The sequence below is a fragment of the Onychostoma macrolepis genome, chromosome 22 (genome assembly GCF_012432095.1).
Source record: "Onychostoma macrolepis isolate SWU-2019 chromosome 22, ASM1243209v1, whole genome shotgun sequence".
In the NCBI taxonomy this organism is placed as follows: domain Eukaryota; kingdom Metazoa; phylum Chordata; class Actinopteri; order Cypriniformes; family Cyprinidae; genus Onychostoma; species Onychostoma macrolepis.
In genome coordinates, this window is record NC_081176.1 from 10,921,449 (window position 1) to 10,933,448 (window position 12,000).

General features: G+C 36.4%; 1 protein-coding gene across 8 annotated transcripts in view; it reads right to left on the reverse strand.

The window, feature by feature from the left end:
• Window positions 1-8,073, reverse strand: part of LOC131530401 (uncharacterized) — a 53,144-nt gene extending 45,071 nt beyond the window's left edge. For 3 of the 8 annotated variants that reach the window (XM_058760656.1, XM_058760654.1, XM_058760653.1), the window contains exons 1-2: window positions 7,425-8,073; window positions 6,892-7,221 (exon numbers count right to left, since the gene is read on the reverse strand). In XM_058760656.1, the coding sequence (XP_058616639.1) occupies window positions 6,892-7,221; window positions 7,425-7,467 (373 nt within the window). In that variant the 5' untranslated portion in view covers window positions 7,468-8,073. Of the gene's footprint in view, window positions 1-1,638; window positions 1,969-2,749; window positions 2,800-4,391; window positions 4,427-5,347; window positions 5,415-5,495; window positions 5,644-6,891; window positions 7,222-7,424 lie in introns of those variants that run through there. The other 5 variants (XR_009268370.1, XR_009268369.1, XR_009268372.1 and 2 more) reach the window with 5 other exon arrangements.
• Window positions 8,074-12,000: the final 3,927 nt, after the last annotated feature.

Sequence of the window (12,000 nt, forward strand, 5' to 3'; positions counted from 1 at the left end):
GCACTCACTGCACAGAGACTAGCTACCCAGCATGCATTGCAGCATGAAGCTTTTGATTGTCACCATTGTTGAGATTCATACACTGATTCTTGATGTCTCTCTTTGTGTTTGAATGAGAGGGTAGTTAATAATGTTTGTGTTTTATGCTTTTATAATCCTTCATAACTGATTATGAGACTGCTGGATCCTATACTGTGTAATCACAGCGCTATTATGTTTAGAAACTGTTGATTAATAAAACCTCAACCAGACTGCATATTGAGTGTAGGTGATGACCGTGTTGCAATCATCAATAACACACCAATATCACCTGGTTGCAGTCTCTTTTTGGTTTTTCTTGCCATAACAAATGCGCTTTATAAACACAGTTAGAGCAGCCCCAAAAATGTGTAATGTATAAAGTCAAGGGTCAAGAGCCCAACTAAAGCAAACACTACTCGCCACGATGGTAACATATGTTTCACTTGTATCTTATAACAGACAGCTGTCGGCTGGGCGTGCACTCATGAGCTCAGCATGTGAGAGCACTGTGATATCTCTGTGATAGTGTTGAGAAACAGGAAGTAGAATGTCCCCCAGTGACTGATATTTGAACTGCCTCCTCTCAACCTGTTCAACATTTTGAGTTCACAATGAGCTCACATATTACTCACACTGTGAGGATCACCGTATGAGAATGGTGTGATGTCACTGTGATCATCGCGTGACCTCACGTGTTGACTGGGATGTGCTTTGCACATGGAAAACATGTGCTTTGTACATGGGAAATGTGTGTTTTTCTGCACATGTGAAATGTCACGTGTGAAAACATGTGAAAATCACATGTGAAGTGTGTGCTTTGCACATGGGAAATGTGTGTTTTTGGAACATTTTCATGTGAATTTCCATGTGAATCCCATGTATATCCCATGTGATCACATGTCAAACACATGAGATCACATGTGAAATACATGTGTATTCCCATGTGGAACACACGTATATTGCCATGTGAAACCCATGGTACTTTCCTATGTGAAACCCATGAGATCACATGTAAAATACATGTAAATTCCCATGTGAAACCCATGGTATATTCCCATGTGAAACACATATATTTTCCCATGTGTAACCCATGGGATAACATGTGAAATACATGTAAATTCCCATGTGAAACTTGTGAATCCCATGTGAAACGTATATTATAAACCTGCTTGTGTTGCAATGTCATTGTGAAATGACTTTAAAAACTCTAATCAATATTTAACTCATGCACAATATACACTCAAAAAATATTTAATTCTGTTAAAGACCTCAATTGTATAGTAAAATTCCATTACGTTTTATTAAGCAATCCTTATACACTATTCATATTATGAAGAATTTAAAAAGAATAACTACAGTCTAAAGCATTTATATAAATCTTAAAGGGATAGTTTGTCCAAAAATGAAAATTCTGTCATTAATTACTCACCCTCATGTTGTTCCAAATAGATCTTAGTAAGATCTTCGTTCTTCTTCGGAACACAAATTGAGATATTTTTAAACATTTCAGTTGCATTGCTGTCTATGCAGGGTCAGAAAGCTCTCGGATTTCATCCAAAATATCTTATTTTGTGTTCCAAAGATGAATGAAGATCTTATGGGTCATGAGGGTGAGTAATTAATTACAGAATATTCATTTTGAGTGAACTATCTCTATAATAACTGGGAATGTGCCATTTCAGATTTGTTCATAAATAAATAAATAAAAAGTTACTCAATCACAGTTCCCATGGCATGAAGTTCATAGAACCTGAAAGTACAACGAGAGTCACTATTAAGAACAATTAACACAATATTTATTCATCTCTTTTGTAAGTGTGTTGTATTTAGAGCTATAACAACTTGAGTCATATTTCCATAATGACATGAGATTTTCACAGGTTGGTAATGAAATTTGTATCGTCTGTGAAGAGGGCCACAGCAACATCTCCACTCATCAGACTTGTCCTAAATGAATGAATGAAAGAGAGATACAAATCACAAACAAATCCGTGGTGTCCAAAAATAGTAGTGTTCAATTTAATTATTTTTTTAACCATAATTTATTTTATTATTTTTTTTAAATTTAAAATAGTTTTTGACAAATAATCTCACAAAGGCTGATGCCAAGCTAAAGGTCACCCAAAATTGAAAATTCAGTCATTATTTACTCTTATGCCATATGGCCTTTCTTTTTGATACCACAAAAGGGGAAATTAAGAAATGGTGAAAAATCAAACAAATTTTTATTTGAAAAAATTCTGTTGGTCTGGTGTGGAGGACTGCGTTTGTGAGAATATATTTGCTCAACATTTCACTTCAGCTCACCAAGGAAAGGTGAAGATGAAAGATGAAACACTACAAAACATGACTCTCAGAAAACTCAAAAGTATTACTCATGTATTGTCTTTTATGAGGTGAAGATCTCCAGACCAAAATAATGCAAGAACTTGATTTGTTGTTCTGACGGGCAGAAACCAACAGATATATTCACCTCAGAACATAAAGTATGTGCAAAATCTTCTAGTAGCCATGAGTCGCATGTGACTGAATTTAAGTTTTTGGGTGAGCTGTCCCTTTCAAATAAATGGCAAATTAGTTTGAACAAAACAACACAGATATAGTAACACTGATGTAGAAAAACCAATCAAATGTTGATGAACTGACTAAACAGCAGTATGAGTAAAAACACTTTGGTATTTTGATGAAATACATAGAGTTGTCCTGTCAGTTAATCAAGGAGACTCACCGAGCAGGTTCTGAAAAAGCCAAACACACAGGAAGGACAGTGTGTAATGCCTATAAAACAAAGAGTATACTGTTGACAGTGAAGTTACCTCAACAAACAGTGGCGTGCACAAGGGGGGGGCCAGGGGGGCTCGAGCCCCTGCCCCTTTGAGGTCCGACGGTAAAGTGCCCTTGCGGTCCGGTGCCCCCGGTCTGCGATTTCTGCCGAGAGCAGGGGTGTTCTATATGATGTTTTTGATCGTGGACTATAAAAATGTCTCCACGATTTGCTTTTTTGAAGAAATATCGTAGTATCGTACTTCAGCGCGCATTCTATCAGCTGCAGTTCTGGCGCCGCCGTCTCTATATACTGTACAACGCCACATACATTCAGATCAGTGTTAACTCAGCGGTAGAGTTACTCTCACGGGACACTGCACTTATTCGCAGTCAAAAAAGTACATTATTTGCATCTGCTTCAAAGACTTACTGGTTAAACGTTTCATTCTTGTGCTGTTCTGACGAGTGCTGTATATTAGATGCGTTCTTAAAGGGACAGTACTAAATATGCTGCCGACTGTAATTAAGGGATAGTTCACCCTAAAATTGTAATTCTGTCATTATTTACTCACTCACATGTTGTCCCAAACCTGTATTAATTTCTTTCTTGTGCTGAACACAAAAGAAGATATTTTGAAGAATGTGGATAACCAAACAGTTGCTGGTCCACATTGACTTTAACAGTAGAAAAAAGAAAAAAAAAACACTATGGAAGTCACTGTAGACCAGCAACTGTTTGGTTTTCCACATTCTTCAAAATAGCATTTATTTTCAGCAGAAGAAACTCCTTCAGGTTTAAAACAACTTTTGAGTGAGTAAATGAAGGTATAAAAATCAAACAGCCTATTTTAATTTTGGGGTGAATTATTCCTTTAATGTTAATAAAACACAAAGAGAAAAATCATTCACTACTCTTGACTGAAAAACTTTAATACAGTTGCTTTAATAGGAATCAATCTATATAGTGTTTTATTTTTATATTTGTTCATTCAATTTTTTGAATGCTCCTGCTAAATACACCTATTGTAGACTACCTGAAAATAAAACACTGTTTATTTTATTTGTATATTATGTGTATTTGTAATGTGTATCTTTGCTCTCATTTTTTAATAACAAAGATAAAATAATGACAAATATTTTTATCTTCACCCACTTTGGCCTAAATATCCGCCATACTTTTTAATATTTTGTTACCTTGAAAGGCTTTGTCTTTATAATAGGGAAATTAGTTTGGCTGTAATGCTCAAACAGCTTGCAAAATAGAAAATCCAACATGACAAAGAATTGTGATAATATTGTGAATCGTGATATTTCTAAAAAAAAAAATTGTGATATTTTTGCCATATCGCCCACCCCTAGCTGAGGGGGACCATACCCATACCCCCCATTTTGCCCCTGCCCCTCTGGAGGTCTGTGCACGCCACTGTCAACAAACATGATTTTAAATATTCCAATCAGAAATATTCCAGTCACAAATAACGTGTTCACATCTTTAATGCAACCAGAGTAGAAAAATAGCAAAAGACAAAATATCAAATAGCAAAAACAAAAAACAAGTGTACCACTTTCAGTGACGGAGTGTGTATTTTTGAAAAAGTCTTTACCATTTGGTGATGTGGCTCTGTTGAAATGCTTATCCCTAAAAGTAAATAGAAAGACATCAAGAACACAGTACTGACTGTATTTCCAAAGTGGGTCATTTCATCTTTTAAACCATCTTGTTCAAAACAATATAACAAACGATATTGCTTCAAAACAATTAATTGCTAATTATTTATGTAGCCATGTCTCAACGACTTGAGCGAGCAAGAGCCTAAAAGAAAAACTGTAAGTTAAATGAATGAATAACCTGGTAAATTAATGTAGCATTGACTAGACTAGATTTGACAATATATATATATATATATGACATTTAAAGTGTTAAAATAGTTACAGAGGAACTGAATAAGAATAAGAAATGCTGCAAAATGTGATGAAGCTGAATAAGCAAAACTAAATATTGTATCAGATCTTTATGCAGCCTTAGATATTTGTGTACAAGTTATCAAACAAAACTTTAAAAGACCCTGGAAAGGGTTTATACCACATGTTAATGGCATATCCTAATGACAGGCAGGCAAATCAATTGCTGTAATCATGAAATCAAACATAACATATACAATCTACAAACTATTGTGCTCAGATGAACAAAACTTCAAAAGCTAAAAAAAAAAAAATTGCTAAATGAGCTAGATTGCCACTGTCGCTGAAACATAATTACATTACGTAAAACTTTCTGTGCGGTGATGATCCTAGAGTGCACTGATATTTTCAGTGGCGCTTTAACACGAAACAGGAAAGTTATGAATATTCATGTATGCTCCGCCCAGCGTCACCGAAAATCTCAGACACCGAATATTTCAGAAATGACCGCACATATAATTGGCAAACAGGACGCTACGTTCAAACGTTTGATGCAGAAAACTATGAAATGTTTTAAAATATAACACATTTCAGCTATAAAAACTGAAATTCAACATTAAATGTGTAAACACTACTAATTAAAGACATTTTTGCTTACCTTTTCCTCAGCGTCCAGTGCTAGATGACCGTTATAGTTCGAATGATGAGCACGCGCAGAACTCCCACTTCAGTCAAAATTTCAAAATGGAATAAGCGTTATTAAAGACTATTTGACATTATGAATATGATGTCGACCAAATATTTACCATTTTTAAATACACCGTCTCGAATAGATGTTTTATTTCCGATCATTTCTTCCCCGGCATCATTGTGGCTGTCAGCAGCAGCCGTTGGATGAGAGGAAATTACGTCATCACCATGCTCGCAAATACTTATTTATTTTTTATTTATTTATTTATATTTATAAATATTTATATTTTTTTTAGGGGTTGTGAAAAATGTTAAAGGTACATCTATTGTAAAATATTATGTATCTATATTTTGCATCTTGTGATTATTATTATTATTAATAATATTAAGAAGAAGAAGAAGAAGAATTTATTAATGATATTATTGTAATGTTAATAATATTAATTTTATTAAAATTGTTTTGTAATGTTGTTCCTCAATAAAAAAAAATAGGTGAAGCTTATAATATATATAATACATATTATAATATATATATATATATCGTGTGTGTGTGTGTGTGTGTGTGTGTGTGTGTGTGTGTGTGTGTGTGTGTATGTATTAGTTATTATGCTACCTGATGATCAACAATTACAGGTACAAGCTAATAACAAGGTGTATCAAATGAGCACTTATTAATCATAAGTAGTATGTAACGTATAATTGATAAATCATATATCAGTAGTATGAACTTTATTTTATTTAACTTTTATTTTACTAACTAGCTTATATAGCCAAAGTAACTTTGCAACTACAGTAGCCTACATTACAACAAATAAAGAAAGCTACAAGGGACTACATTGGGAAGCAGAAAATAGGAGCAAACTAAAAGTCAACATACAGTGTGAAGCTGAAAATGCACAGTATTTGTTACATGTAGCTAACATATGATCCACATGTGAAAACCTATTTTAACACAAGGAAACATTTTCCACATGTGCTCTTATGTTGCAACATGTGGTGACATGTTGTCTTCATGTGATCACATGTGAAAAATATATGTACACAAGTGATCACATGTGGAAAGTATATGGACACATGTGATCACATGTGGAAAACATGTTAAATTTATGTGGTTTTTCTGTAAGGGTGTATACAAGGTATCTGCTTGACAGTGACAATAATTTTAATTGTATTAATTTATAAAGTAATGGTCTTAAAGTGTTTTAGCATTAGAGTGAAATAATTAAATATACATATTATTTCTGCACAACGTAATTGGGCCCTCTGGATGTGCAAACATAGACACATTCCTAGAATGCCTATGCATAAAACTAGCCCTTCATATGTGAACTGAACAAAAATATACAAATAAGAACTTCAACCCAGGGTTTACAGTGTAAAACTTAAAAAGCTGTATGAATGACCATATATTAAAAATGTCAAGTGTGAAAAGCACGTTTGAATCTTGGAAACAAATTAATACAGTGGATATAAACAAGATCATTATTAAACTGAAATACTTGACATACTTACCAAAGACACTAACATTAAATGTCTTAGATGTAGTCTTTTCTCTAGAGATGGTGAGTTTATATTGTCCAGAGTGTCTGATTCTGGTGTTTCTGATGGTGAGAGATCCAGTGTTTTGGTCCAGCTGCAATCTGCCTCTGAATCTAGCATCATCTGTGATAAAAAATGAATTCAAATCGTTCTTTCTTGTTAACTGAGAAATTATAGAGTCTTTAGGTCCAAACATCCACAGTATGGTATCATGGTTCTGTATTTCAGTAAGATCAGCGTGTAGAGTAACAGAATCCCCCTCCATCACTGACAACATCTCATCTGTCTCTGCATCAGACACACCTACAGAATATACAGGAACAGTTTTACAGTTTTGACTGAAACCACACTAACAGTAACCTCAACAAACAGATTAAATAAACCGTTTGCCACATTATTTATAAACGATTGTTATTAGATGCGTTCTTTTTTCTTGGTCAGTTCACATGCCTTTGTCGCAGTAAAATGGTGTCTAAAATGAAACAGAAAGACAGAAATCCACTTACCGTTTATGAATAATAATACAAAAGGCAACAACGTGCTCTGCATGTTTTATGCAGAGCTGTAGATTCTGAATTTAATAAAGAAGATCAATGGAGATTATGTATAGCCTACTATTCTGTTTAGCTGAATTTGTTCGTCGTTCCTAAGCCTAAACCGAACCAACTGACAAGAGTGAATATCTCACAAAATACACTCTAAACAGAGAGACGTTACAGCATCTGAGAATCACGGGTTTTCGCAAATTTAGGAACGATGCTTAAAGAAAACCTAGCAAATTTAGAGGAGCAGACTGTCCTCACTGCAGCAAGAGGCGACGTAATGGACTGACTAGATCCACTACGTGGATGCTTTACGCAGGCGTTGTATTGGAGTAGTAGGTTTCCAATAAGTCATTAAAGTTTAAAATTGCATGTGCGCAATGATCTACATTACATTACAATGTACAAACTTTAATGTCTAAATTCACCCACCAGTAGACATATTTTTCTCCCTCCTGGCAACGTCACAGCTTTGTGCTATTTTGAAATACCAAACAGGCTATATGCATTTCGTATGTTATGGCCAGGAGACTGCCCGCATGCTGTATTATTGTCAACGAATAAAGAATAAAATATCTAAAAAAAAAAAAAAAATTCAAAAAAAGGAAAAAAAGATTTCTTGTTCATAAGATTATAAATAGTTTTTAGGTGAACTTCTGATTTCATTCAAAAAACAAGAAAAATAAGAGAAAAAAGCTTTCTTGTTCATCAGATTATAAATATTTCTATTTTATTTTATTTTATTTTTTTAAGGTGAGCTTCTGATTTCATTCAAAAAAATTAAAAATAGTGGTTTATAATCATGGATGTTTACTACATTTTGCCAAAAGAAGACAAGTTAATCAAATAATATTCCTTATGGAAGGGCATGTCATAAGAGACAAAAACAAATAAAACATTTTCGAAATGAAGTTGAAAGCTGGGCATGATAGGATCACTAACAAATGAGCAGAAATCTAAAGCTAGTTGAATAAGAACTCAAAAAATATATATAATAATAATAATCTGTGTAGACCAAAAAAATTACAAAATATATCAATATCACAAATTAATCTGGGGATTTTATGAATGAGTTTGAAAGAAATGTATTTTATTTTATTAGTGATTAAATATTTATGAGGTCATTTCCAAATTTGAAGCCATATCAGGCCATCAACAGAAAGTTATAATATGGTGTGGCATCCCCTTGAAAACATGCCAATTATTGTGTTTAATAAGGTAAGAAGAAAAGCAAATTCGACCAACAACAGTGTAATCAGGATTCAATTACTACAGCCCTCTTTAGGAGTCTGAACAAGTACACCCGGCTGCAAGCGGGGTTGCATTTGTCTCTCCGCCCATGCTGGTCTATAAGTGCTCCCCGAACACACAATAATTAAAGGGGTCATCGGATGCAAAATTCACTTTACAAGTTGTTTGAACATAAATGTGTGTTGGAAGTGTGAGTACACATCCATCCTATAATGACAAAAATCCATCCAGTGTTTTTTTTTTTTTAAATCCCTATTTTAAAATCCCCTTTCTCAAATCAGGTTGTTCTGAGGTTCCTGTCAGAATGGCGTAGTTCTGTACAGACCGCTCCCACGATAGTTGATTGACAAGGCCGTCTTACCTTAGACCCACCCTGAGTGAGCTGAGAGCTGTCCGCCATTGTGTCGACTTCGGTGTCGGGGAAGACAAGATTGAAAGACTAGCTGAATCACTGTGTTGCTCACATTATGCAACAAGATTTCTTCTCATCTGTCGTCGTCTTGTCATAGCTGCGCGCATACTACACAACACAACGCTAACAAGGTGAACACACTACAAAACATTCAGTGAAGAGGCGTTCCCAACCATCAGCAAAAATACGTTTTCTCACATAAATTCTTGCGAGAAATTACAGCGATTAAAGGCCATATCTTCAAGCATGGACGGTCAGCTGACCCTTCAATTGGTTGGTGCAGTTATTTTATCTGAAAGAAAGAAGAAAACACAACAAAAGAGAATATGGCAGAAACAATGGCCTGGAAGACGTGGACGAAAAGGACTGTCAGTACTGCAGAAAGAGTTGGAGGTAATTAAACAGTACAATGAAACTTGGTATTATATACGCAATCTATGCATTTGTTAAATTTATTTCTAGTTAGTTGATTTGATTAATTTGTGGCTTTTCATTTCTGTTAATAAAGATGCATGATAAGACTGTTTATACCATCTGCACTGTGATTTCCTGGATTAGTTCCACCTTGTCATTGTGTCACTCACATTACGAGGTCACATGGCGATAATATCAAACAGGTTTGAAAATGTCGTAGCATCTGTGATAGCTCGAGACAGGTTTGGATCACGTTGCTGACATGCTCATACTTAACAAGCTTTGGCGACCGCAACAACCAAAAAAGGTTTTGTCACAGACTGTGGAAATCTGTCCGTGACAGCAAAATCTAGCCAAAATTCCTGTAGTGTGAGACTGGCTTAAGGAAGACATGCAAAATGTTTTCTTTGCGCAAAAAAAAAGTATTCTCATAGCGTTGCAAAACTGAAGTTGAGCCACTTATGTCACATGGACTGTTTTACTGATGTATTTACTACGTTTCTGGACCTGGGAACATTTCAGTTGTGTTGCTGTCTATGGAGGGTCAGATAGCTCTCCGATTTCATCAAAAATATCTTAATTTGTCTTACGGGTTTGGAACGACATGAAGGTGAGTAATTAATGACATAATTTTCATTTTGGGGTGAACTAACCCTTTAACGTGGGGCGTAGTTAGTCTTCCTCTCATTTTAGAGAGTCGTCATGCTGAGGCCTCCACTCCTAGAGCTCGGCCGTCCACTGCGAGCATCGTCAGGCCTCCTTTCACTACAGGGATTTATTTTCATTGAGGCCTCCACTCGCCAGAGCTCCGCTAGGACAGCATCTGTGGCCACATACACACTGCAGTTAAATTCGGTTGTCAGTTCACCTTTTACTCCTTAATCACATTCTGTACACACATAATTCACTAAACTACGAGAGTGACAACCACATTCAACAACCGCATTAACTCCTGAAAAATACAGGTAGTGACAACTGCATTTACAGAAATTCTGCGCAGTGTGTACGGAACTGAACTGAACAACTAATGACGTATTTAAACATGTATCAGAAATGTGTCTTTGTCCGTATTTGAGATGAAAGAAAATAACAGTGAAATAAGTCTTAACCTTAGCACATTTCGACACGGGGCTAGTTGTGCTCACGAGCCCTGTGGTAAGGAATCAGTGTTGCCAGATCTTCATAGAAAAAAACAACAACAACAACATACAAGGACAAGCACAAAGAACACTAAATCACCCAAATGCTTTGTTTTATAACACACACACACACACAAAAAAAACATATATCTCATATCTGAAACAGACCACTTTATTAACTCCATAAAGTGCCTAGCTTTATGAGCTAAGACCAAACAACATGCCTAAAAGCGCTTGTAAATATGAGGACATGGCAACACTGCAAGACAGCGCTTCCTAAAGCAGCATCCCAAGCAGAAACAAGCGGTAGTTTAGTTAAAAACAACGGACAAAAAGAGTATTTAGCCAAAAAATGCCAGATACCAAACGGCTAAATTCTTTTTCACTCATGGTTACATGGTTGCGTACACACATGGAATGATATTTACGGGACTCACTCCCTAAATGCAGTTGTCACTCCTGAAACTTACAGTGTGTACGTGGCCTGCGAGTTGTAGGCTCTTTGTGAGCCTCCTTACAAGATGTCCTTAGCGTGGGGCATAGTTAGGCCTCCGCTCAATTTAGAGAGTCGTAATGCTGAGGCCTCTGGTCCTAGAGCTCAGCTTGGTTTTGAAAAGTGAAAGTGAAAGTGAAAGTGACGTGACGTGACATACGTATGGTGACCCATACTTGGAATTTGTTAACCCATCCAAAGTGCACACACACAGCAGTGAACACACACCGTGAACACACACCCAGAGCAGTGGGCAGCCATTTATAGTGCGGCGTCCGGGGAGCAGTTGGGGGTTCGGTGCCTTGCTCAAGGGCACCTCAGTCATGGTATTGAGGGTGGAGAGAGCACTGTACATTCACTCCCCCCACCTACAATCCCTGCCAGCACGAGACTCGAACTCGCAACCTTTGGATTATAAGTCCGACAAGTCCGAATTAGGCCACAACTTCCCCACAAGGTGTTTGACAGATGTTGTATTTAGGCCTCCACTCTGCAGAGATTCATGAGCCAGTTGGCTCTGAGTGCTAGGCTCTCTGTGAGCCTTCTTGGATGCTGGCCTCAATAAGAATGAAATTAGGCTTCTACTCTCATGTTGAGAAGCTCCGGTCTATGGTCATATTGCTGGTACAGGGGTGAGGACTCTGAGTCTTTGGCTCAGATAATAAAGCACTCATCCCTTCAGCATGGCAGCATGGGTATACTGTTCCCCATAGCGCCCTCTAGGGGACACAGCATGGAGTTCCCATTCAAAAGAGAACATCTCAGGTTAGGCATGTAAACATGGTTCCCTGAGAAGGGGAATAAGATGCTGCATTCCTTTGCATTGCTTCA